Source organism: Bidens hawaiensis, unplaced genomic scaffold, assembly GCF_021521415.1.
Source record: "Bidens hawaiensis isolate Kalapana, Puna unplaced genomic scaffold, B.hawaiensis_p1.1 tig00021055_1, whole genome shotgun sequence".
Taxonomy (NCBI): domain Eukaryota; kingdom Viridiplantae; phylum Streptophyta; class Magnoliopsida; order Asterales; family Asteraceae; genus Bidens; species Bidens hawaiensis.
In genome coordinates, this window is record NW_027493263.1 from 180,849 (window position 1) to 205,242 (window position 24,394).

The window sequence follows — 24,394 nt, forward strand, 5'->3', positions numbered from 1 at the left end:
GTGGCTATGAGGAGTGTTGGGAAAGAGATAGCAAAATACCTTGGTGATTTTCAATTGGAGGGGGGGATCCTGAATGGAGCGGAGGCGGTGCTTCATAGCGCGAATAGATTTCTTAACATGTTTCACTCTGATGGGTCGTTGGTTGCTTATAGTAGATTTTTCTAACGCCTTCAACATGGTGGATAGGACCACACTCCTACGTGAGGTTCATGCCAGATGCCCATCTATTTCCCTATGGGTTAATTTTCTTTACGGTCAACTAGATATGTTGTATGTAGCGAATAATTGTATCCAGTCAACTACCGGGGTTCAATAAGGCGATCCTTTAAGACCCATTCTCTTTGCATTAGCTTTACACCACCTCATGCATGGTACTTATATGATGACACAATTATATGAGACACAACTGAAGTGGCTAAAGTCTTGGATATTATTAGATCCAATGGGCCAAGTTTAGGGTTTTAGCTTAATATTTAAAAGACCGAAGTATTTTGGGCGTCGTGCAATGGGGTAAAGGCAAAAGTAGGTATATTTCTTATCGGGATCGGGAGACCGGAGTCAGGGGTAAAACTCCCTGGAGGTGCGGTTATCTGTGACGCTGATTTTATCAGTAGTTTGGCCATTACCAGAGCTTCAAGAGTAGTGGAAGTAGTGGACCTAACGAGATGTCTTACTCACCTGCATGACCCTCATTGTGAGCTTCTCTTGCTTCGCTCATGTATGTAGGTGGCTAAGTTGTTGTTCGAACTACGAACATGTCAGCCTATGTTTGTTAAGGAGGTTGTTTATGTGTTTGACAAAGGGCTTCGAGCGCCGATTGAGGATATTGTGGTATGTGGGGGTCCGTTTTATTGGGAATTTTCAATGGAGACCATCCTCTCTTCATATCCGTTTTGGTGATTTAGGGTTATGTTCAGCTGAGGATGTTTCCACCTATGCTTTCTTAGCCTCGAGAGCACAATCTTGGAAGTTACATGACCACATTTTGCGTGATTGTGGTGTTGATGGGTTAGATTCCGATTTTGGGCATGCGTTGGATTGTTAGCATAACTCTATTCCCGATCTTGATCTTGGCTGGTTCACTAATAAGAACATCGCCCCCCCCCCCCCCCAAGCCCAAAATGCTTTGGCAAGTGCCTTTTATAGTAATACCATCCAAAGTTTGTGAGAAATGTTTGGCATGTCCTCTCGTCAGAGAGCGGTATTAGAATGTCTTCAGGCTCCTCATGCTCAAGACTTTTTGATTGTCACCCCCATAGAAGGGTTAGGCCAGCACATGTCAGCAGTGGAGTACCCGGCCATTCTTAAATATTGTTTAATGACCCCTGTTCCCAGTTGATGAGCCTGCCCGGTATGCCGTAAAATTTGTTTAGATAATTTTGGTGAACATGTTGTTAATTGCAAAGAACTTCCGGGGATTACATATAGACATGATTTAGTCAGGGATGTCCTTTATGATGTGTTAAAACGGGTGGGAACCTCGGCCAAAAATTAGGCTGCTGTGAATTTTCTTTTCGGATCCGCATGAAGGAAGGTCTACTCTCCGACCAACGGACATTCTTGTATTTTGATGGGGGGCATGCTTGTGTGGACCTTACTGGGGTGTCCCCTCTTGTCGGGCTTAAGGACACCGGGTTTGTTGCTAGACATGTTGTGCTAAAGGCAGAAGCAGGAAAATTTGCTAAGCACAAGAAGGTGTGCGTTGAGAATCAAGACGCCTTCATTCCTTTTGCTTTCGATACATTTTGGTCTTTTGCCCCTGATGCTGCGACGTTTCTAAAAAGAGTTTAGCGGGTTGGGCACAGTAACTCAACGACGTCGAAGAACGATAAATTTGTTTTCGATAAGATCGTTCTTGCCATTCAAAAGGGGTGGCGGCACAGCTTGTTGCTTGCTTATATGTGTCTCTATTGTAATTGGATCCTGTTAACGTATTTAAGACTTTGGATCCTAAAAAAATGTTTCTTAAATAAAGGCCTTAGGATATACATTAACATTCATGCCATTAAAGCTGACTTGATAACGGTTAACAAGTTGACCCGGGGGGGGGGGGGTAAATGGGGTTAGACCATTTCCTTTTGGTGAGATAAAGTTAAAATGGGTAAAGTAAGTAATGTGACGTCTATGTGGAGTTAATGGACATGAATGTCTACCCCATAGCCTAACAAACAAGCGTATCAAATGAAATTATTTTGTACGGCATGAAGAGCATAGTTTGAACTTTGAATACTATTATACAATACATCAAATGAAAATTTTGTTCTAACTTAGAGCTATTGTTAAATTGTATAAGAGTGATGGAGATTTATGAAGAAAAATGAACTAAAGAGTGTCATCTCAAACTTAAAGAGTGTAAGAAGATTTATTAAGGGTGTACATGGATTGATGGAGGAAAAAATCCACAAAATACGAAATACAAACTAAAGAAATGTCTGATTGGTCAATCCCGCTCTCTCTTCTCTTGGTCTTCGGTTTCATGAAACCGAATCGCTTACCCAAATGAAGAACTCGATGTATTAGGGTTGTTATGGAGATTCGAGTTGAGTTAGCTTATTGAAAGCCAATCAACGTCCCTAACGGCTAACAGTTTAACACTCTAAGCTAGTAAACTCCAAGCACCACCAAATTATATTTGAAAGATAACAACTAATAATTGGAATCTTATAATCATTGATTGGTTATGATTGTATGAACTCCCTTATCTTTTAAGACGAAAATATCGTTGATAATTTTAAGGTAGCATAATTCTTATTGACACCTAAGCCCATAATATGAAAAGACTCTAAGACTATGTGTTATGGAAATTGAGAGGTGTTAAATGTAAGATGTAAGTTTGTCACGCAGGCAATGTGGATTTCACATTTTAGATCAACTTTAGTGTGTCATGATAAGATGAAATGTGATTGTGAGGTGATGTGAGGTAGAGATAAATAATTGTTTTTAATAATTTACAGAAATAAAGAAAAGCTAAAGTCATCGCCTTACACCCATTAGATGTTCAGCTGTCTTGCCCTCACGCCTTCCTTCGTGCGTGTGGTGATGTTCGCACCGATAACCATCACCGTGACCGCACAACACATCCTCTTGTGGAGCCTCACACATGATCTAATAAAGTTTATAAGCATGAAGTCATTAGTTATAAAGGCGTTTAAGGAATATTTAACACGTAACAAATTTTAATTAGAGAACCACACAAACACTTATAAGTATTCGTTTAAATAAGTTTTTTTCTTTTTTTTCTAGAAAAATAAGTGTACGATTATTTTTCAACCGTTTTTATCTCTTTCCCTAATTGTTATCACTTAGTTACGCTTCCTATAATATAATTTAATCAAATCATAAATACAAATAGAAATAAATATTGAATGTTTGATTGTTTCCTAATTTCTAAATTTTAAATATCCATATCCATATATTATTTGATATTGGTTACGCTCCATATAATCTTATCTAATCTAATCAAGTCATAAATACAATAGAAACAGATAATCAGATATCGAATGTTTGATTGTTTCCTAATTTTGCGTTCTACATTTTAAATATCCATATACCCTTCTATTCAAGTTGTTTGATTCTTCAATCATTATCATTTATAAACATTTAACTATATAAACCATAACATTGGAGTATTAAATTTCACAACATTTATCTAACCTTTTGCAAAAATATTACTCCATATTACATAATTTCCTTCACGGATGACCCACTTTTAAGTTCAACATCTTATCTACAAGGCAGTCAACGATGACTTTTTAAATACCACCATTAAAGATAAAATACTTTTTTTTAAAATAAAATCCCAAAAAGTCTCAACAAAACAAGTTATAAATTCACAAACACCTTTCAAACACACTCCATCCAAAATATAATATATTCATTCATTCTCCATCATGGCATCATTCATTGGATCGATCGATCAAGGCACCACCAGCACCCGGTTCATCATCTATGACAAAACCGCCAAATCAGTCGGATCCCATCAAGTCGAATTCACCCAGTTCTGCCCTAAAGCAGGGTAATTTGAATTTGACCCGGTTGTTCGTTAATTGATTGAATTTGTTTGATGATTGATTGATTGCAGGTGGGTGGAGCATGATCCGATGGAGATCATCGAGAGTGTGAAGGTGTGCATATCGAAGGCGGTTGATAAGGCCACAGCTGACGGCCATAATATTGATAAGGGTTTGAAGGCCATCGGGATAACCAATCAGAGAGAAACCACCGTCGTTTGGAGTAAGTCCACGGGGGTTGCTCTTCATAACGCCATTGTTTGGATGGATGTCAGAACCACATCTATTTGCAGGTTCATTTTAATCATCTCTTATTATTTGGTAACGTCTTGTTTTGATTGCGATTCGCTTTAAGAATTTGGTTCACTTTTGGAAATGGATTTTATTTTTCCTTTTTAACCATCAATGAATAAAGTCGGGTTAACCCAATGATAAAAGGTGACTGTAAAACCTGGCTGAGATCGGATTCGAACTTAGCATCTTGCAGTCTCTGGCTTAAATAATACAAAAGATTGTTGTTGTTGGTTCAACTTTCACGTTATTTGTTTTCATTGACCGTTTAAAAAAAGGCTTAGGGCTAAAAAGGTATTAACTTTTTCTCTTTTGTGTGTCAGGACTAGGACAAGTTCCTGTGATTATAATAAATAACTTTGTTTTCGTCGAAAAATTGGGCCCGGTTATAATAATTGATTAATTTCTTGACTTAAAAACCAATGTGTATTTATGTTACCGGCCCAACCCTTAACTTTATTATTTCTCTTTTATTCTTTAGATTTTGGAATGTTTACTTATATATAAATATATTACATAGTTTATCATTTTGCAACTCTTTTTTTATCAACTAAAGATAACTAGTTAAAAACACTACTGTTCTAGGATTCGAACTTGGGTAAGGTGGGTAATTCTATGCCGATTTTAAGCCTTGTGGAGTCTCAGTTGTCGTTCAAAAAACAAATCTATCCAATATGACCTTGGTATAGTTTAAAATTAATTGCTTCAGAAATGATATGCATGAAAAAAAAAGAAGGTTATTTTTCTTCCTGTTTTGGCTTTAACCATTTGGGCTTAAATTTTTGGCATGAGAGAAGTGGCAAAAAATAATTAATTTGAGCTTAAGTATTTTTGTTAACTAATAATTAATTGATACATATAGGCGAAAATATTTGATTTACATTATTTATTAATAACGATAAATTACTTAAAATCCATTACAAAAAAATGCAAACCCAGGAATTCAGTTTGGATCGTTTGTTTGGATTCAGCTATTTCGGTTTGTTTTTTCATTTTCATGCACACCCCTAAGTATTAACTTCTAACTTGCTAAACATGACCAGTTTAGGAGATATATTTTAACCCCTAAACATTACTTGTCCAACACAAGAAAAGGATTATTGATATGCATTCATCACAAAAATAATCACTAATCTATCTATAACTTATTATTTTGCAGGAAACTAGAGAAAGAATTATCAGGAGGAAAAAACCACTTCTTAGAATCATGTGGGTTACCAATAAGCACATATTTTAGTGCACTCAAGCTCCTTTGGCTTCTTGAAAATGTTGATGCTGTAAAACAAGCTGTAAACAAAGGGGATGCTCTTTTTGGTACCATCGACTCATGGCTAATCTGGAACTTAACCGGCGGTGTTAACGGCGGCGTACACGTCACCGACGTCTCAAACGCCTCACGAACCATGCTCATGAACCTCAAAACACTCAACTGGGACAACTCGACACTACAAGCCTTAAAAATCCCAAAAAACATCCTCCCAAAAATTGTCAGCAATTCCGAGGTTATCGGTCACATTGCCAAAGGCTGGTTGATTCCCGGCGTCCCGATTTCTGGTTGTTTAGGCGATCAACACGCAGCCATGTTGGGCCAATCGTGTAGAACGGGCGAAGCCAAAAGCACGTTCGGAACGGGTGCGTTTATTCTGCTAAATACCGGTGAACAAGTGATCAACTCAAAGCACGGGCTGTTGACCACTCTGGCTTACAAGCTTGGGAAAGACGCGCCGACAAACTATGCGCTCGAGGGGTCGATTGCGATCGCGGGTGCAGCGGTTCAGTGGCTTAGGGACAGCTTGGGGATTATCAAGTCAGCTAGTGAGATTGAGGATTTGGCGGGAAAAGTTGACTCGACGGGTGGGGTGTATTTTGTGCCGGCGTTTAACGGGTTGTTTGCACCGTATTGGCGGGATGATGCCCGCGGGGTGTTGGTTGGGATGACGCGGTTTACGAATAAGTCGCATATTGCACGTGCAGTTCTTGAGAGTATGTGTTTTCAGGTGAAAGACGTGTTGGCTTCGATGCATAAAGATGCGGGTGAGAAGGGTGAGAAGAAGAATGATAAGGGGGAGTTTTTGCTTAGGGTTGATGGTGGGGCTACTTGTAATAATTTGCTTATGCAGATTCAGGTATGGTTTTAATATTTGGTCATTTAATTATATTTGTAAACTACTGAATGAAGTGATTTGCAGGCTGACTTGTTGGGTAACCCGGTGGTGAGACCAGCGGACATAGAAACGACAGCGCTGGGTGCAGCGTATGCAGCGGGTTTAGCGGTTGGAGTTTGGAGTGAAGCGACAATATTTGAGAACGCGGAGAGAATGAAAAAAGATACAACTTTTCATCCGGTTTTAAATCAGGAGCTGAGGGACAAGAAGTGGGCCTCATGGACCAAAGCAGTTGAAAGAACTTTTGATTTGGCTGATCTCTCCCTCTAAATAAATCTCCACTCAGTATTTTTGTTTCTGTTTCTTTGTTTTATTTTATGTAATGAACTACTACCGTTCGATCCATGTTTGTTTGTTTTGCATCCATGTTTAGAATTCGAACTAATAAATAATTACTCACTATAGGTTTAATGTAATTATTATTTTCATCCAACTTGTTTTCAGCCCGTCTCGTTAATTTTATGGATCCACCACTCTGAAACGTTATATAATAATAAGAAAACATAACGTTAAATGAGCTGATATTTAAGCTCAAGCTCGACTCATAATAAGCTTGAGCAAGTTCGTATGTAGACGTGGACAAATAATGTATTTTGAAAACCCGAACTGGGTAGGAATCGGGTATTTTTAAACCAGGTACAAATTGCAGGTCAATTAATACTAATACATGGTGGAACCGATTTTTGAAAGAAATGGGAGAACCGGGTAGGGTTTCCGGGTATAAAACCGATTCTTTTGTGCACCTTTATTCGTTTGTATACACAATTTAGTAATGATTTTACATAAACAAACAATAATATATTGTTTACATAAAAGTTTTTTTAAATTGAGTGAGCTGCCACGAGTTTTTTAAGTTATTGGGCTGGGCCGTTAGCTGTTCTGGGCCAGATGTGAGCAATTTCTGACGTGGCATCATATTATTCGACGAGACAGACACATTATTATTCGGAGCGTATGCATTTATGTGAAACCTGCAAGCAACGCTCACATAAACCAAAAGAAAAGCGCGCGAACCTAACCAGCACTCCATTAACATCAACAAAACAATAATAATGCCTGAGCTTCCAGAGGTGGAGGCTGCTCGCAGAGCCATTGCGGAAAACTGCATCGGAAAGAGGATCAAGCGATGCGTTGTGGCAGACGACACGAAGGTCATCGACGGTGTCTCACGTGGCGACTTCGAGGCCTCACTGACCGGGAAAACAATCGTGGCGGCTCACCGTAAGGGAAAGAATATGTGGATTCAGCTCGACTCTCCTCCGTTTCCCTCTTTCCAGTTCGGTCAGTACGCCCAATTTTACAAACCCTAGAAACTACTTGTTTTTTTGACATTACATGACTTCCACACAAGCATTGGTATATGTGTAATTTAGTGGTTATTAGCCTCAACCGAATTACCCAATCGGTTTATTAAGTTATATTTTTTGGTTCGCTTTTCGGTTAATAACCAAAATTAAACTTGGGCTAAAAATTTTACTTTCAGATACATGTGAAATGTATGTATGCATAAATACATAAAATGGAGGCATGTATGGTGGTATAAAATATGAAATGGAGGTATAAAAGCTACAAATAACTGATAAATGCTTTTCGGTTAACAGTCACTTTTGGTTCGGTTTAGTTATGGATCACCAATTTGCCAGTGTGAATTGGTGGCTGGCTGTGTAGAATTAGGTTTTCAGCTAGTTGAACCTGAATGTTGATGCTTACATGTTTGCTAATTTTGAGGTCTGTGTTTCAGGAATGGCGGGGGCTATATATATTAAAGGTGTTGCTGTGACCAAGTATAAAAGGTAATGAATTTATTTTGTTTGTAGAAATAATTAGGGCTTGATTGCTTAAACATAGTTTTGTGAGTTTATTTGTACTGTAACATTGAAGTGCACTGGTTTGGGGAAAATATTGAAATAGTTAGTTATGTAGTGTTAGGTCACTCGTGCGTTTTTTGTCCAAATTGGGTCACTAGACCTTCAAATCGAGCCATCATCGGAATTTTTGTGTGTCAAGAATGAAATGGAGGAGAAGATGTGTGTGTGTGGGGTGGGGGGGGGGGGGATTTTCAATATACGTAATTATATTAAAAAAAATAAAGGAAGCATGTTAATTATATTGAAAAATAAAAAATACCTAAAATCCACATCACTAGTCCACATCAGCATCAGAAAAAAAAAAGTGTTCCTAATTGAAACAAAAAAGAAAAATGCTAAAAAACACGTTAACCTGTAATTTAGATAAGACATGAAAGCTGAGTGATTTAATTGGAACACTTTTAAAACTTGGTTACCATTCTACACAGTTGCCCCTTAATTATATTACATTTCTGGAAACTGTTAGGTCTAACTATGTTTGTGTGCACATGGTTTCTCATATTGTGTAAAATGTAAATGAGCCGAGCTTGACCTTACCTAAGCTTTAAAGAGCTTGAGGTCGAATCGTGTAGAAACATTTAGAGCTTGCTTGTTACAACATAAGTTTATAAGTCAAACCAAACTGAAGCATTTAGATTGGCGGATGTTATGTTCCAAATATGATGTTTGGTTTTCTTAATTGTAAAGTTGATACCTAGACTGGTTTATTGCCTACAGGTCCGCAGTTAGTGATACAGATGAGTGGCCTTCCAAATATTCCAAAGTATTCATAGAAGTAAGAATGAGTACCTTATTTTAAACAACTAATTTCATTTGTTTGAAATATTATAATGTTAGTTTTACTCTTGGAAGATGTTAATATTTGTTATCTATCTACTCTCTTATTTTGTTTATACTAATACCAGCTAGATGACGGTTTGGAGCTATCATTTACTGACAAAAGGCGATTTGCAAAAGTCCGCTTACTTAAAAATGTAAGATGATGCTAGTTACACATGTATCACTTGGTTTTTATTTTACTTTAGGCCGTAAACAATTATTGGATTTTAATTCTTTTGATTATATTTAATGACAGCCAGCTATTGTGGCCCCGATATCTGAACTTGGTCCAGATGCCTTATTGGAGCCAATGACAGAAGATGAACTCTTTAAAGCATTGAGTAAGAAGAAGATTGCCATAAAGGCTCTCTTACTCGATCAGGTTGGGACTATGTACAAGTCATAATGATCATGTAGTTATTAAAACTTACTACAAAAATTAATTATGTTTTCATCTTGGCAGAGCTTTATCTCAGGTGTTGGCAACTGGATTGCAGATGAAGTGCTATATCAGGTTTCATTTGCTTCCCTAAACTTTTCTTTTGAACACAATATACCTCTTTTTCTTTCGTTTTCAATTTATCGTTCTAGTTTAAGAGGTGGCAATTTCAGTCAGTTAATTTATGTATTGGTTTAACTGGGTTATGTTTTATATTAAAATGGGTCAAACATGGGATATAAAATAGATAAGCTTCTTAGGTATCAATGTATCTTCTGGTGTTTTATTGTTATCCTTGTTTTACAGTTCCATGTAATATTCATTTTATTTTCTGTCACACATCTCATTTTGTTCTTTACATATTCTGTATCTGATAATGCTTCTTAGTACTTATGTAATAATTAAATTATTTTCAGGCAAAAATCCATCCACTACAGAGTGCTGCCAGCATTTCCAAAGAAGGATGTGCAGCACTGCACAAGTCCCTTAAAGAGGTGCGTAAACAATTATTTTTAACTTGTTGATTAAAGAGGTGGCAGTTTTGATCAGTTTACTTATAAGTGGCCCAATTGGGTTATGTTTATATATTCGATGGATCCAATAGGTAAATCTTTATTTTAGCGTCAAACTGTGCTCAAATGTACACACTGTAATCTTACACTAATATAGTGTAGAAACTAAAAAGGGATCTTTTACATCTTCGAATATGGTTACAGTTTTCTTCTTTTTGCTCAAACATGTACACAACCTTTTTGTTTAATGTAAAATACAAAAAAAAGTTTCATTAATGAACATTAATAAAATATAAAATATTAATTATCCTCCTAAATCATTTTACCTCGAAACAATACAATAATTTTGTTTTGAACAAAAAGTGTTAATGGGTCAGCCCAACCTGTTTGACCTATTCTTTTTTGCCACTTCTACAGTTAATCTATCTAGTTTACAGTGAGTATAGAGGATAATATTTGTAGGTTATTGAGCATTCGGTTGAAGTTGATGCTGACAGCAGTCGTTTTCCTGCTGATTGGTTGTTTCATTCTAGATGGGGCAAAAAACCTGGAAAAATAAATGGTAAGATCGTATTTTGACAAACGCTTATTGTATTTACAGGTTATTGAGCAAGCTGTTGAAGTTGGGGCTGATAGTAGCCAGTTTCCTAGTAACTGGATTTTTCATTCTAGGGAAAAGAAGCCTGGAAAGACTTTTGTTGATGGTTTGGCTCTTCAACTGTTCTTTTTATCACATTATGGGAGGGTTATTTGTTGTAGTTGTGACCATTTTAACACGTTTATTTATGAAGGGGTTGATTCGGGTTTTGTCTAAAAGGGGTACAGGCCGAGAATCTTTTATGCATACAACCTTTTAATATAGTTTTTATTTAAATGTCTAGCTTAGTATTGTAAAAAAAAGTTGTTTTGTAATCATAATAAATCATTAGTAGGTGTGCAGGGGTCATTTTGGACTCAAACCGAAATTTTGGTTTTTAGTTATATGCAAAACCAAACCACGTCGAAAGTTCGATTACAAAAACTTAAAGCCAAATTGTTGGTTTTGTTTCAGTTGGTTTTAGTTGGTTTTGACTTTTTTTAGCGGATGCGTTTGCGGATCAACCTGAACTAATCCCTAGCATAGTCTATAACTGTCAACTAGGTCAAGCAAATTGTGAATTGCAAGTTGAACGTCGCATCATGTTAATTTTTTATGCTTAAAGATAACCTTTTTGATTAATTATTATTCAAAGATTTAGAAGACTACTGTGATAACATTTTTTTTGTAATCATAATTAGAGTGTACATGAAAGTGTTTGCGGGTCAACATAAGTCACCCGTTCTATTACTCGCTCATCTTACCACTTCTACTCTGTTGATTTTTGCTTGGTGTTTTCATGACTAGATTTAAAAAAGTCGGCCAAAATTTTCAACTGAATCTTTAAAATGTAAAACAACATATTCTTGCTATTAAGGTTTGACTTTTTACATTCTATGGCAGGAAAGGCGATCGACTTTATCAAAGCTGGAAGCAGGGTATGTCTAGTCCAAATCATTTTTACTTTTTAATGAGGTGTTGATTGAATATTGGAGCATAAGTTTATTTTTTTTTTGGTAGACAAGTGCATATGTACCTGAGTTACAAAAGCTAAGTGGAGACCAAGCAGTCAAAGCAGCGGCCAAACCACAGAAGAAGTCCAGCAATAAAAAGAACAATGACGGAGCAGAAAGTGAGGATGAAGAAGTTGCAAAACCGAAAGGAGGGAAGAAAACGACTCAAAGCAAAGCTAAGAAGCCTCCTGCAAAACGCAAGACCGACACAAGTGATGAGGACAATGATGATGATGATGACGACGACGATGACGAGGAGGAAAAACCTGCAACGAAAAAAAAGTCAAAGGGTAGTTCGGGAAATAAAAGGTCAACTGCTAGAAAGAAGTCAAAGGAAAGTGATAGCGATGATGGTGATGAGGATGATGTGAAGGCGGAAGTGGAGGTTGCTAAGAAAGCGCAGACTGGTAGGCCGACTAGGATGAGGGCAAAATAGTCTTTTAACTGCTTCTGTTTTTAGGTTGGGGAAACACATGTGAAAGGGCAAGGGAGCAAGTGTTGACTTCTATTTTTTGTAACCATTATGTATGTTGCCAGCTAAGGAACTAGTAACCTTGTTTTTGTACCACGGGGAACCAGTTTTAAGTGGTGTTTATGTCTAGCCGTCTAGGTTGTTTTCATGAAGAATTAAGGTTTCACTGCTTGGTGTAGTATTAAAAAACTACAAAGCCAGATTGGCCATTTTGCCGGTGTTAGGGTTAGATTTTGACACTTTGAATCAGGTTATTTTAATACATTTTTTTAAAAATCATTAGATTGTATTTAAAATGTAAAAATGAAAATGATAGTTGATGAATGTAATTTACAGCACGTACACGATTATGACTACAAGTTTTGGAAAATGAAAAACAGAAATTGCTTTGGTTTGGACGGTTTGGTAAATTTCAGATGTTATTAAAACCCCTATAGTTTACCTGCTGCTTTTTTCCTTGATACAAAAGTAGTGAATTGTTTGCCATCATCTGCTTTGCATATAAGATATCATATATATATATATAATAAATGCAGAAACTATACATACAGTGACTATTAATATGCATTCCCTTACAAAACAATCACCAAGTATTATGTGAAATACATACCCTCATCTACATGTCATAATCAAAGGAAGTATTTGAGAGCATCAACAACTTTCTCCGGCCTGTGACAAATTCAATCTATTATCAGAGCAATGCCGGTGCGTGTGCACGCGCGTTACAAGAATAATTTTATGATGGAAATAGAGGTGGCAGTCCATGCGTACGGTTGAGCACAAATTTGAAAAAATGAGTTTTATTTTTATTTTGTATTGTCACGTCATCAATGTTTCTTCAAAAATACACAGACTGCCACCTTGACTACTAAGCGATTATAAAAATTAATAATGTAGTAACTTTTAAATAAAACAATTTAGGACGCTGCAAGCATTTCTAAAAGACATTAGGTGTTTTTTGACCCGTTTAACTTGTTATGACAGTATACATACACCGACTTCACCCATTTCAGTATAAACAGGTTAAAAGAACAGCGTTTAAATAACTTACCAGTCTTCTTGAGGCATATGACCAGCCCCTTCAATTAACTTCAGAGTTACTGCAGACGGGTTTCCTTTTTGAAATTCCTCTGCAATTGATTGAGGAAGATATTTGTCCGATATACCCCAAGCAACTAATATGGGTTTATCCCACCTGTCTCCAAAAAAGCTAAATCTTTATAACTTGAAAATACATGATGTTTCTTTCACAAAAAAACCATAATCTTTGTATATTTTTTGCAGGTAAGTTTCTGAACAAAAAATACTGTACTTCCCCGTCTTGCACAGTTAAGTCACTGAGGTTTTGTTCAAGAATTGATCTTCAAAAGACGGGAAAGTACGATGGGTTAATCTGGCAAAAACACTAGTTTGGGGACCGGAATCATGCACGTTTTAATTTAAGGACTTATCTGCAAAATTGGGGAAGTACAATGGGTTTCTGTGGCAAAACTTTAACAAAATAATATTAATACTTGGATATTTGAAATATAGTTTACCTCCCAGATGCAAAGCCATCGGCTATCTGGCTTGCGGTCCCATTAAAGTTGGCTCTTTTGGCAGCTTCAAGCAAAGCTAAAACATAAAAAAAGGACTTTATTTAATACAGTAATATCTTTAAGGGTTTAAATTTGCTCAAGCTAAAACGTATAAAGAAAACAGGTTAAATGGTTTGATAATCATCCAAATGAGTTCAAATGCATAAAAGTTAAAACCACTTATTTAACCAACCAATAATAATATAACATTCACGAAGAAACAAAAGTGTTTGTGGGTCAACCCATATTCATCAAAAACCTATTTTGACGAGTTACCCGACATGCCCGGCCTGCCCATTATGATACTCCTACTAGATGAAAAGGGAGAAGGCAAATTACAAACCGAATCCAGGTCCACTGCTTCTCAGATATGGTAGCCGATAAACATCAGCCTTTTCTACCTTCAGGACATAACTGTTACAAGAAACAGTAAACATAAGAAAATAGCAGTTTGAAACTCTAAAATTAAATAACTCATCAGAATAAAAAGTCAAGCTCTATAAAAAAATAAAAAAAAAACTGATTTAGTTTTGTGAAGCAGCATTCATAAAGATTGATAATCAATGTGTTTTCCACATTTTTTAACATAACTTTCACTTGCTCAAATATGCTAAAAGTTAATTGAGCACTCTCCCCTGTCTTTTGTATATTTTAACCATTTTAAATAACTAAAATAAAATCCATAGTAAATAAAATGCACTATTGGATACGTACGCGCTACCTGCTTCAATAAACCGCTCAGCCATTATTGCATTTTGGCAAGTGAATTCACCAAGCAGCAGAATTCTGTAAATAAACAGGAGTCATAATAATATTGTCAGTGTTTTATATATGATGCACATTTTATTTGCTCATGTGTCAAAAGTAAGATAAACAGAATGAAAGGTATGATAAGTTGAAATGGGCATGCATAAATTAAAAAGTCTTATTAATATACTTACTGATGTTACATAAGTAAAAATAAAATAACTGTCACAGAAGTTGAACCTGAGTTGTTGAAACAGTCCTGGGATAGGAGATGAAGCTGTCAAAGGAGTGTTCATTATTACAAGTTTGGATATCCTGCTTGGATTTTTTAAGGCCCATGTTAATCCAAAAGAACCTACAAGAAATCCCTACAAAAGAATGTAAAGACTTTACTTAACAGATAGGCAAGGAGTAACTCATATAAAATAAAGAAAATATCACTCCTAAAATAATATCAGAAAATAGACAACGAGATAAAAATAGTTGCATTCTATCTATTTTTTAACTATATTTCCTCAAATTTATCCTAACAAAAAGACCTTTATTTCTTTAAACTGACACCATTCAGTATATGGGGTCTACCATAGTTATTACAAAATTGGGGTATAAAGATTTGAAGTCCAAAAGTCAGCATGAGCCCAAAAAATTCAGATTCACATAAACACACCATGTATAAACCAATGTGTGAAATTAGTACAAACCTGAACCACTAATGTGAAAGGAGAATTGATCTCCAGTACATCAAATAATTTATCCAGTTGTTCATGGTACTCACGCTCTGTCAACGATAACTTGGTTAGATCTATGGCACATCATAAAATACGAATTTATCTTCAAATATTAATTCTCCTCCGAAAATATCACACACCAGTGTAGTCAAAGCCATATCCTGCCTGTGGCTTGTCACTGAAACCAAATCCTATCCAATCAGGCGCGAAACAATGGAAACCAGCATCCGCCAACTAAATGTTCATATGAAAGATATCAATAACCACTAGAGAATAGGCGTGTTCAATTCAAATTAATCATCCATACAGCAATTATGCTAACATGTTATCCGTAATTATATTTGAACAATAGTTGGAATAATCAAACATATAAATGGAAGAATCAGAAGCAGAACCTGAGACATGACAACCCGATAACTGAAAGACTGTGTTGGAGCACCATGGAGGAAAACAACAGTTCCACGTGGACCAAGCCGAGCATCAGATGTACCTGTAAGATTTAAAATTAAAATACCGGAAATATTATAGGATTTTTCATATTGAACAGTTTACCTGTTTCTCTCACAAACCATCTAAAGCCTCCAGATTTGATGGTTTTGCCATATTCCTTTCCCTTATCTTCTATTCTCTATACAATCATAATCACATACTATTAACAGAAGTTGTAGCATCTTTGCAGAAATAGATAACTTGTAAGAAATCACATTATGAAGAAAGAAATCCAATGTTAACCTAAATGAATTCTTTGGTTATCTACTGATTCTGATCCTTGTGTTAATCTAGTTTCAGCTTTGTATTAGCTAGCCATTCAAGATTATGAAATTGTGATACAATTATGCATAAATTGTGAAAAAATTCACTAAATGCTCACATAATAATAGAATTCACCTAATGCACGCTATACAAAACATTAGTGTAAGCAGATGACAGATTGTTAGCCGGAGGATCACTACTCAACAGATGCATAATTTCTAACAGAAATATCCTAAATCTGTTATTTTCCAGCTTAAATTTTCCCTAATCTCAATGTGCATAGATCATTAGTAACTCAAAACACTACAAAATAGTAAGAACTGAGCTCCAATCTCTAAATAATTAAAAAGGATAAATGAAGATTTTCCTTAATAAGTTTGACCTAATCTCAAAGTGCATACATCATTGAGCTCCGATTTCTAATAAATTAGAAAAGAAAAACAATATGATATAATCTGAAAGTGCATACATGATTAAGCTGCAGCTCAATAAAGAAGAGATTAGTAACAATTTGATCTCCTAATTTTGAATGAATCACAAAACAAGAATGAAGTGAGCTTACATGGCCGACGTTTCCGTCCTCCGCAGGCACTCCGGCTGGACGGATTATCCGTTACGAAATCCGTGTGTGAGTGGTGATAATCTCCTGCCGGTGGATGAGGCCGGAAAATGAAGTGGTGGAGAGGAAAGAGAGAGAGCCATTAACCACCACCAAATGGATGATACGACAGTTACACAACTTCAACTTCTGTTTGTGAAGGTAACTCATCACGCGCGCTTACGCATCTTTTAATATACATTTATTATTTCGCCTATATTTTTGTTTCTTTTATCTACCTATATATATATATATATAATGCATGAAACATGGGCAAATTAAAACACTTACATTTTAAGTAATTCACAACTTGTAAAGCTTAAGATACACCTTCTATAACATGTAAGATAGGGACAAACTTGTCCATTAAAAAATATACATGAAAAAAGTTACAACATTGCCCCCTCATCTTTACTCAACCTTTGTAAATTTAAAAAATTATTACAACTTTGAACATTCATCTTTACCAATATATTATTTTTTATTTTAATTGTAACCAACTTCCCACCAACGATTTTCCAACGGCTGTAACTTTTTCATACGTTAATACATTTTTTAAAAAATTACACCATAAAAAAGAGCATTTTATTGTCTTTAATTTGGGTATGGTATTGCTATAGTTTTTTTAATTAAAAAAATTAACATGTTACATATAGGCGTTCACAATTCAGTGTTAACGGTTTCTAAGTTAAATAGTGAGCTAAACCGTTGGTTTGATTTTTTTTCATTAAAAACGAAAACTAAAGCGTCGAAAATTTAAACTGAATCGTTACTAATGGTTTGGTTTCACGCATTGAGTTTCAATAATAAGTTTACAGTCCGGTCCGGTTTTATATGGCCTATTTTTGGTATAAACCGTAAACCGAACTGTTTTCTATAGTTTGAACATTCAGAAACCAGCTAATCAAAAGTGGCGATTGGTTTAAACGTTTTCAAGATTTCAAACGAACTTTGAACATCCGTAATTGTTACATGATTACTAGGATTTTGGTTTCCCACAGCATCGCGCGGGCACCCGTCTAGTATATAATATAGGAGGGAGGGACCTCTTAAATTTTATGAGGTACCTCTTTTGTTGCATAATCTACAAGTAAAAATGCATAAAATTTTAAAAATATAGGGGTAATATAGTCTTTGCTTATTCAAAAATAATTTACAATAATAGTCCTTCAACTTTAATCAAATTTTGTTAATTCATTAAATAGTTACACATTTCTCCCTCATTATTAACCAACTACCCCCACGACATTTTAACGGCTATAATTTTTTCACACATTAATATTTTTTCTAAAAGGTTACACCATAAAAATGAGCATTTTACTATCTTTAATTTGAGTATAATATTGTTATAGTTTATTAATTTTAAAAAACTAACACGTTTCGTGATTACCAGTTATTACATGCAACGGGTCAGACAAGTTTGGCTAATGTTGTCGGAACAAGTTACAGTTGGAACAGGTTAATACAAAAAGGGTTATTTCAGTTCATGACGGGATGAGTTTAGATCGAAAGGGTTCATGTCAAAATGGGCTCCGGGTTAAAACGTTTTCAGGTCGGAATATGTTCGTCAAAACGGATTGGATTAAAAAGCAGTTTATCTGAGATTATTGTATACGTATTTGCTTCTTGCTTGTTGCCACCGGTTACGAGTGTTCAAGCATCAGTTACGTGGATAACATTGCTTATACATACCGGGTTGCTCGCGTATAGGCATTGTGTGGCGCGCTTACTGGCACCGGTTACACGTACGATGCCACGTTAAACGCATACCACCTTCGGGTTACACAGATACCGTTGCGAGATTACAAACGTACTATCACCGGCATTGCTTATACATACCGGGTTGCCCGCGTATAGGCATTGTGTGGCGCGCTTACTAGCACCCGTTACACGTCCGATGCCACGTTAAATGCATACCACCTTCGGGTTACACAAATACCGTTGCGAGATTACAAACGTACTATCACCGGTTGTGTTTGCGCATACACCGCTGCATCGCGCGGGCAACTGGCTAGTTGTTATTTTAGCTTCAACTAGTAGCCTAGGGAATTGCTAAATCACATGAAACATAAAAGTCTTTTTCTTACCGGTTCATCACTGTCTATGACTTTTTTATAACGTAGAAAAAGTTGATATCTAATTTAATAACAATTGGTTTTTCTTAATAAGCATACTATATTTTAAGATACAAAGTTCGTTATTTCTGAAAACGAACAACTAAAATCTGAAAAGTTTGTGAATGCTTTCAAAACTTACGAAATCTAAAAAGTTTGTGAATGCTTTCAAAACTTACAGATGTTTACGGTCCGATTTTGATGGTCTTTAGGTCAAATAGTGAGCCAAGTTATTGGTAACGTTTTTTTTATTTATTGAAAACTGAAACCGAACCATTAAGTTTTGAAACTAAACCAAGAACACGTTAAGCCAAAAATAATAATAAAAAAACCAATAACGAAACCAAATCAATAACCAGTTTAAACAGTTTCACGGTCCAAACCGTAACGGGAGAACCCATACTAAAACTTATGTACTTTTTTTAATAATAATAATTACCACCTGTCGACTTCCCCAAGACCCCAAATATAATGGTCGAATATTTTTACGTCTTGTTTTTGAGTTTTTTAATTAAAGAAAGAAAAGGAAATGAGATGGAAGGATAAGAAAGGGAAGGGAAGGGAAAGAAATTTTTTTTAATTAGGTGTATTCTTGAGTTGGAAGAAAATTAGAGGAAATAAAAGGATAACTATGTTAAAAAATAGTTATCCTTGTAATCATGTCATTTTCTAAATAAAGAATAACTTATTAAAAAAATACATTAATTTAATTCTTCTAACTCCTCCTACTCCTTTGCTTTGCTTTGCGTCCTAACAAAACTCAAAAGAATACCCCATTTTTTAACTATCGAACAGGCGTTAGGGTAAAACTTCAAAGTAACGGGGAGTCCGAGTTCCACAGACCCATTCTCCCAAATTCTGCCCCTATACCGTTTCTTCGACGAACCCTAGGTCTCCGCATTCAGGTCTGCTATGCTTCTTTTATTTACTTACATCTTCTTTCTTTTGCTTTCACCGATGTCTTTATTACTTGATGATTCCTCGTGTTTTGACTTCATCATCGCTTGTATTATATTATTAATTTATTATATTCAACAATCACCTGTCGCATTTTCACTTGATTACGAATATCTGTACCAGGAAAACATATTGTAACCATTTTATGATTAGTTAGTTGCTAATGCCTAATCTATGTTTTGCTAATCTGATAATTCAATGGATGGACTTTGTCAAGTATAATTGAGGATTATACTGTGGAGGTCCCTAGATGGATCTTCACGATACTGATTCGCACAATTAAGGCTGCGGACAAACGTAACGAGTACCAGATACATAAACACATCACTTTAATACTTCTTCTATTGATTATTAACGCTGTTACAATCAACACTAGAACAAAACCGAACACGCTTGTTTGTTCTAAATGTGCTAGACAATGTTTTAAAAACCGGTATTTTACGTGTATCGGATTATGTTAAAAAATGGTGCAACCGGTTGAACCGGGTTATACCGGGAGGTTCAACCGCTTGAATAGTTACCTTATAATTTCCTATAAATTCAACTTCAACTCTAAAAATAACCCAAAACTAATGATTTCATAACAAAAAATAATCCAAAAGTTAATCTATATTAAAAAAATAATACAAAAGCACTCAAGTTTAAAAAAATAGTCCTAAAGTTTACACGTTTGAGTGTTAATTGTTGGGTTAAAAGTAATTTTGGAAAATTATGGGCCACAAATATCAAAAATTTCTCGTGCTTAAAACCGGTTTGCCCGTAAAAACCGCCGGTACGATGTTCTAGCAAAGCGGTCAAAAATACCGGGCTCAAAATACCGGCATGTTGTGCGAAATCCGGTTTAACCGGTTCAACCGGTGGGTATGAATCGGTTTTTAAAACACTACTGCTAGACGGCTGGGAATGGCTAATCACAAAACCTAGGCCGACTTGTCTTATATACCCGATCTTTGACTTAAACAAGTTCGCCTGTTAAATTCGCACGCCGTTAACAAACCGTTTTTACATAAACCAAACACTAGACGACACAAAACATAAACGTAACGGTTACAGACTCAATTACGAACAACTATCTATTGTTGCCGAGATGCACCAACATACTGTTAAAATGTGCAATCTATAGGTATTTAGGTTAAGTCTTTTCATGCATCTGTTTGTGTATTCGGCCAATCATTACATTCGAACGTGAAAATTAGTCAATTTCTAGGGATATGCTTTTTGAAAGCTGTAAAACTTCAGTTTGGTTTTTATTAATAATATTAGGTTACAATTTAAGAACTTGAAGTAGTTTATCTGATGAATGATGCTCCTTAAATGTTATAATGGAACTCCATATTATGTTTTTCAAAACAAGATAATCAGCTTTTGCTTGTTTAGGTTAACTCTCATTCGATATGGAAGATAATTCTGATAAAAGCGAAGAGCTTCTCGAGGACGATGGTGGCAATCATGACATCAACAATGAGCAGGTGTTTAATATTGAAAACGAAGGACTGGAAACCGAGTCATTATTCGGGATCGAACCTGACGACATGGAAAACGACAGTGAGCTGGTTCTCGATATTGAAACCGATGATCACGAAAACGAAAGCGAGCAAATTCTAGAGTTTGAAAACAAAGACCAAATGCTTGAGTTTGAACCCAAAGGTCATGTTTCCATAGGTACCGAAATGCTTGAAATTGCAAATGATGAACAAGACAAGCACAATTTTCCACCAGTTGTGGGAATGGAATTTGATTGCTATGAAGATGCTTACAAATACTATAATTTATACGCTATCGGACTCGGGTTTGCGATTAGAGTAAAATCTTCATGGACTAAACGGAATAGTAAGGAAAAGCGAGGAGCGGTTCTTTGTTGCAATTGTGAAGGTTTCAAAACTTTAAAAGAAGCAAGTAGTAGAAGAAAAGAAACACGAACCGGTTGCTTGGCAATGATTCGTTTAAAATTAGTTGAAACTAATCGATGGCGCGTTGACGAAGCTAAACTTGATCACAACCACTCGTTTGACCTCGAACGGGCCCAAAATGCCAAATCACACAAGAAAACCGAACCCAGATCAAAACGGAAGTTAGAACCGAATGCTGACGTGGAGGTGCGAACGATAAAGCTTTACCGAACTCCGGTTGCAGATACGTGTTATGGAAGCTCAAATGAACGGGATCCGGATAACGATATCATGAAAAACAAACGTTTAAATCTAAACAAAGAGGATATTCAGGTTATGAATGATTATCTTTGTCGGGTTCAGTTAATAAACCCGAATTTCTTTTATATAATGGATTTTACGGATGACGGGTTTGTAAAAAACGTGTTTTGGATCGATTCGCGAGCCCGGGCTTCATACGGGTATTTTGGAGATGTGGTGGCACTCGATACAACATGTTTGAAGAACAAGTATAAACTCCCATTAGTGGTGTTTGTTGGGGTCAATCACCATGGTCAAACTATATCACTCGGTTACGGGTTACTCGCTGACGAAAGTCAACAAACTTATAACTGGTTGTTAAGATCATGGTTGACTTGTATGGCAGGCCGCCCGCCACAAACCCTAATCACAGATCAGTGCACATCTTTACAAAGTGTAATTTCTGAAATCTTTCCGCGGGCCCACCATCGTTTATGTTTGCCTCTCGTTATCGAAAGCATTTTCCAAAATTCAAGAAATTTGGATACTGAAGCGTTTAGAATGACTTTCAATAACATAATTTATGATTCGATAAAAGTTGAAGATTTTGAATTAGCATGGGATGATATGATCCGACGGTTCGAGATCCGAGACAACGATCATCTACACAGCTTGTTTGAAGACCGGGAACGGTGGGTCCCGGCTTACTCAAAAGACACATTTTTCATGGGTATGTTTACGTTTCAACCTGGTGAGTACATGGTTCCGTTCTTTCACGGGTATGTTCGCCAACAAACTTCTTTAAAAGATTTTTTTGAAACGCACGACTTGGTGTTTCAAAGCAAGGTCCAAAAAGAAGCGTTTGATGATATTGAGTCAAAAGAGTCAAACCCGAAGTTGAGAACCATGTGCACATATGAATCACAGCTTTCCAAACTATACACGAAAGAAGTATTCTCGCTTTTCCAATATGAAGTCGAGATGATGTCACGATGTTTTCACATATCACAAACAAACACTAGTGGATCAATTGTTACATACATGGTATCGGAGCAAGAAACCGAGGGGAATATTATTAGGAACCTAGAAGTGATGTATGATGAAATAGGAGCCGAGGTTCGATGCATATGTAGCTGTTTTAACTTTAAAGGGTATTTATGTCGACACGCGTTATGTGTTCTTAATCATAATGGTATAGATGAGATCCCGAGTCAATATATCTTGTCTCGTTGGAGGAAAGATTTTAAACGACTGTATGTACCGGATCTTGGGTCTAATAATGTTGATGTTACAAATCCGGTTCAGCGGTTTGAGCATTTGCATAAACGAGCTTTACAAGTTGTCGAGGAAGGTATGGCTTCGTTAGAACATTATACGGTCGCTTGGCAAGCGTTTAAAGAGTCGTTGAACAAGGTTCGTTTGGTTGCGGATAAAAATGCTTAGTATGAGTACAGATGTAATTGTAAATATTTAGTTACAATTCATAATCATGTTATAGTCCTTAATATGATTACGAATATGCCTAAAACTAGGATACTAAGGATTGGTTCTCTTATCGAACCCTTTCATAATATAGTTATTAATTAATATCTAATTTCGTATGATGTTGATGTGCTTGTTAGGGAAAGTGAGAGAGATAGTGATGCGGTCATATGGTTACATGAAAAAATTGTTATGATACATGTTATGTTTCAGTCTTTAAAACAATAGTTTTAAAACCCAATGGGTGGTCGCATTTAGCATTGGTCACGAAAACAATATTATTCTGAATTAAATTGCATACGTTGTGTACATGAGCTGCTGAGCATGCATTAAGTTGGCATTGTAGGCTTACCTGGTGAAGTTGCTGGTCGCAAGACCGCAACGCATAGTCTAAGTAACCAAATAACTTATTTAGCAACTTTTATACTTTTTACATAATAGACTTAATTATAGCAGGTTTAATTTGTATTTTCAATTAGTTAATTTTAACACGATTAGCTATGGACGGATTGAAGATGATTGCAAAACTAGCAACCAATTTGTGATTGAATTTTAACCGATTGACCCTTTTTACACAATTAACTACCGATTTGCAAGGACGTAATATAGCTGTAAACTCAGGAAGAGATTTAAACCGGTTTAACTTTGTGTTAAAATTATACTTTAGCTGCTGATTTGGAACACTATAAAGCAATCGTGGAATTTAGAAAACATGATGGGTTCAGTAGGAAACAACCTTTTGCACAAACTGTGTGGTAAGTTGCATACTTCAAATCGCGAAGCGGTCTGGCCCCTCCTTGGACCCTGTGTAAATGTGGGAGTTAAGTTAAGCACCACGTACATCCTAAAAGTAGAATTTGCAACCGACTAAGAGGGTGTTTGGGATTGCTTCTTTAAAATATTTATTGCTTTTTAGAAAGGCAAAATGTCCAAAATGCCCCTCCAAAAGCACCTAAAAGCTGTCGCAGTGTTAGTAATCAACTTAAGTTCAAATGTTAATTTTGTGATATTCTTTTTATATCTAATACTTTTCTATGGTAGTGTCTTAACACCAGCTAAACATCATGTCTCAAGAAAATGCTAGCATTATGAGAATCGGACGTGAACATCACGTATTTTGAGATCACCAATGGTAGATAATAA

The 24,394-nt window shown here is 36.0% G+C and overlaps 3 protein-coding genes and 1 pseudogene across 5 annotated transcripts; 3 read left to right on the forward strand and 1 right to left on the reverse strand.

Annotated features, from left to right (window-relative positions):
• Positions 1–3,890: 3,890 nt before the first annotated feature.
• LOC143562734 (glycerol kinase-like) lies at positions 3,891–6,923 on the forward strand. Its single transcript, XM_077050460.1, has 4 exons — positions 3,891–4,015; positions 4,082–4,303; positions 5,461–6,427; positions 6,491–6,923. The coding sequence occupies exons 1-4, from the start codon at positions 3,891–3,893 to the stop codon at positions 6,734–6,736; spliced, it is 1,560 nt and encodes a 519-aa protein (XP_076906575.1). The 3' UTR covers positions 6,737–6,923.
• A 570-nt stretch (positions 6,924–7,493) lies between these two features.
• Positions 7,494–12,398, forward strand: LOC143562735 (formamidopyrimidine-DNA glycosylase-like). 2 transcript variants are annotated; one of them, XM_077050462.1, is made up of 10 exons: positions 7,494–7,747; positions 8,208–8,259; positions 9,052–9,109; positions 9,240–9,308; positions 9,410–9,535; positions 9,617–9,667; positions 10,009–10,086; positions 10,567–10,666; positions 11,585–11,619; positions 11,702–12,398. In XM_077050462.1, exons 1-10 carry the CDS (start codon positions 7,519–7,521, stop codon positions 12,128–12,130), a joined length of 1,227 nt encoding a protein of 408 aa, XP_076906577.1. In that variant the 5' UTR covers positions 7,494–7,518; the 3' UTR covers positions 12,131–12,398. The 2 variants fall into 2 exon arrangements, with proteins under 2 accessions (XP_076906577.1, XP_076906576.1); XM_077050461.1 differs by lacking the exon at positions 10,567–10,666 and adding an exon at positions 10,706–10,808 and having other exon boundaries at positions 11,702–12,396.
• A 244-nt stretch (positions 12,399–12,642) lies between these two features.
• On the reverse strand, positions 12,643–16,067 carry LOC143562736 (uncharacterized). Its single transcript, XM_077050464.1, has 10 exons — positions 15,771–16,067; positions 15,614–15,708; positions 15,359–15,452; positions 15,192–15,268; positions 14,731–14,858; positions 14,458–14,529; positions 14,087–14,157; positions 13,705–13,780; positions 13,218–13,361; positions 12,643–12,835 (listed from the first exon to the last, which is right to left on the reverse strand). The coding sequence occupies exons 2-10, from the start codon at positions 15,620–15,622 to the stop codon at positions 12,796–12,798; spliced, it is 711 nt and encodes a 236-aa protein (XP_076906579.1). The 5' UTR covers positions 15,623–15,708; positions 15,771–16,067; the 3' UTR covers positions 12,643–12,795.
• Positions 16,068–19,512: 3,445 nt separating this feature from the next.
• LOC143562737 (protein FAR1-RELATED SEQUENCE 8 pseudogene) lies at positions 19,513–23,282 on the forward strand (annotated as a pseudogene). The gene is made up of 2 exons (XR_013140540.1): positions 19,513–19,588; positions 21,018–23,282. The product of XR_013140540.1 is annotated as a protein FAR1-RELATED SEQUENCE 8 pseudogene (transcript).
• The last annotated feature ends 1,112 nt before the right edge of the window (positions 23,283–24,394 follow it).

What these genes read in the sequence shown, in the direction of transcription:
- LOC143562734 (XM_077050460.1), top strand. Translation starts at nt 3,891, where the DNA reads ATGGCATCATTCATTGGATCGATCGATCAAGGCACCACCAGCACCCGG. An exon ending in AGAACCACATCTATTTGCAG is followed by an intron (nt 4,304 to 5,460) that starts GTTCATTTTAAT and finishes ATTATTTTGCAG; the next exon opens with GAAACTAGAGAAAGAATTAT. An exon ending in ATTTGCTTATGCAGATTCAG is followed by an intron (nt 6,428 to 6,490) that starts GTATGGTTTTAA and finishes AGTGATTTGCAG; the next exon opens with GCTGACTTGTTGGGTAACCC.
- LOC143562735 (XM_077050461.1), top strand. Translation starts at nt 7,519, where the DNA reads ATGCCTGAGCTTCCAGAGGTGGAGGCTGCTCGCAGAGCCATTGCGGAA. An exon ending in GCTGTGACCAAGTATAAAAG is followed by an intron (nt 8,260 to 9,051) that starts GTAATGAATTTA and finishes TATTGCCTACAG; the next exon opens with GTCCGCAGTTAGTGATACAG. An exon ending in TGGAAAGACTTTTGTTGATG is followed by an intron (nt 10,809 to 11,584) that starts GTTTGGCTCTTC and finishes ATTCTATGGCAG; the next exon opens with GAAAGGCGATCGACTTTATC.
- LOC143562736 (XM_077050464.1), bottom strand. An exon ending in GGACTGTTTCAACAACTCAG is followed by an intron (nt 14,530 to 14,730) that starts GTTCAACTTCTG and finishes GTTTATTTACAG; the next exon opens with AATTCTGCTGCTTGGTGAAT. An exon ending in CATATGCCTCAAGAAGACTG is followed by an intron (nt 12,836 to 13,217) that starts GTAAGTTATTTA and finishes AATTTGTCACAG; the next exon opens with GCCGGAGAAAGTTGTTGATG.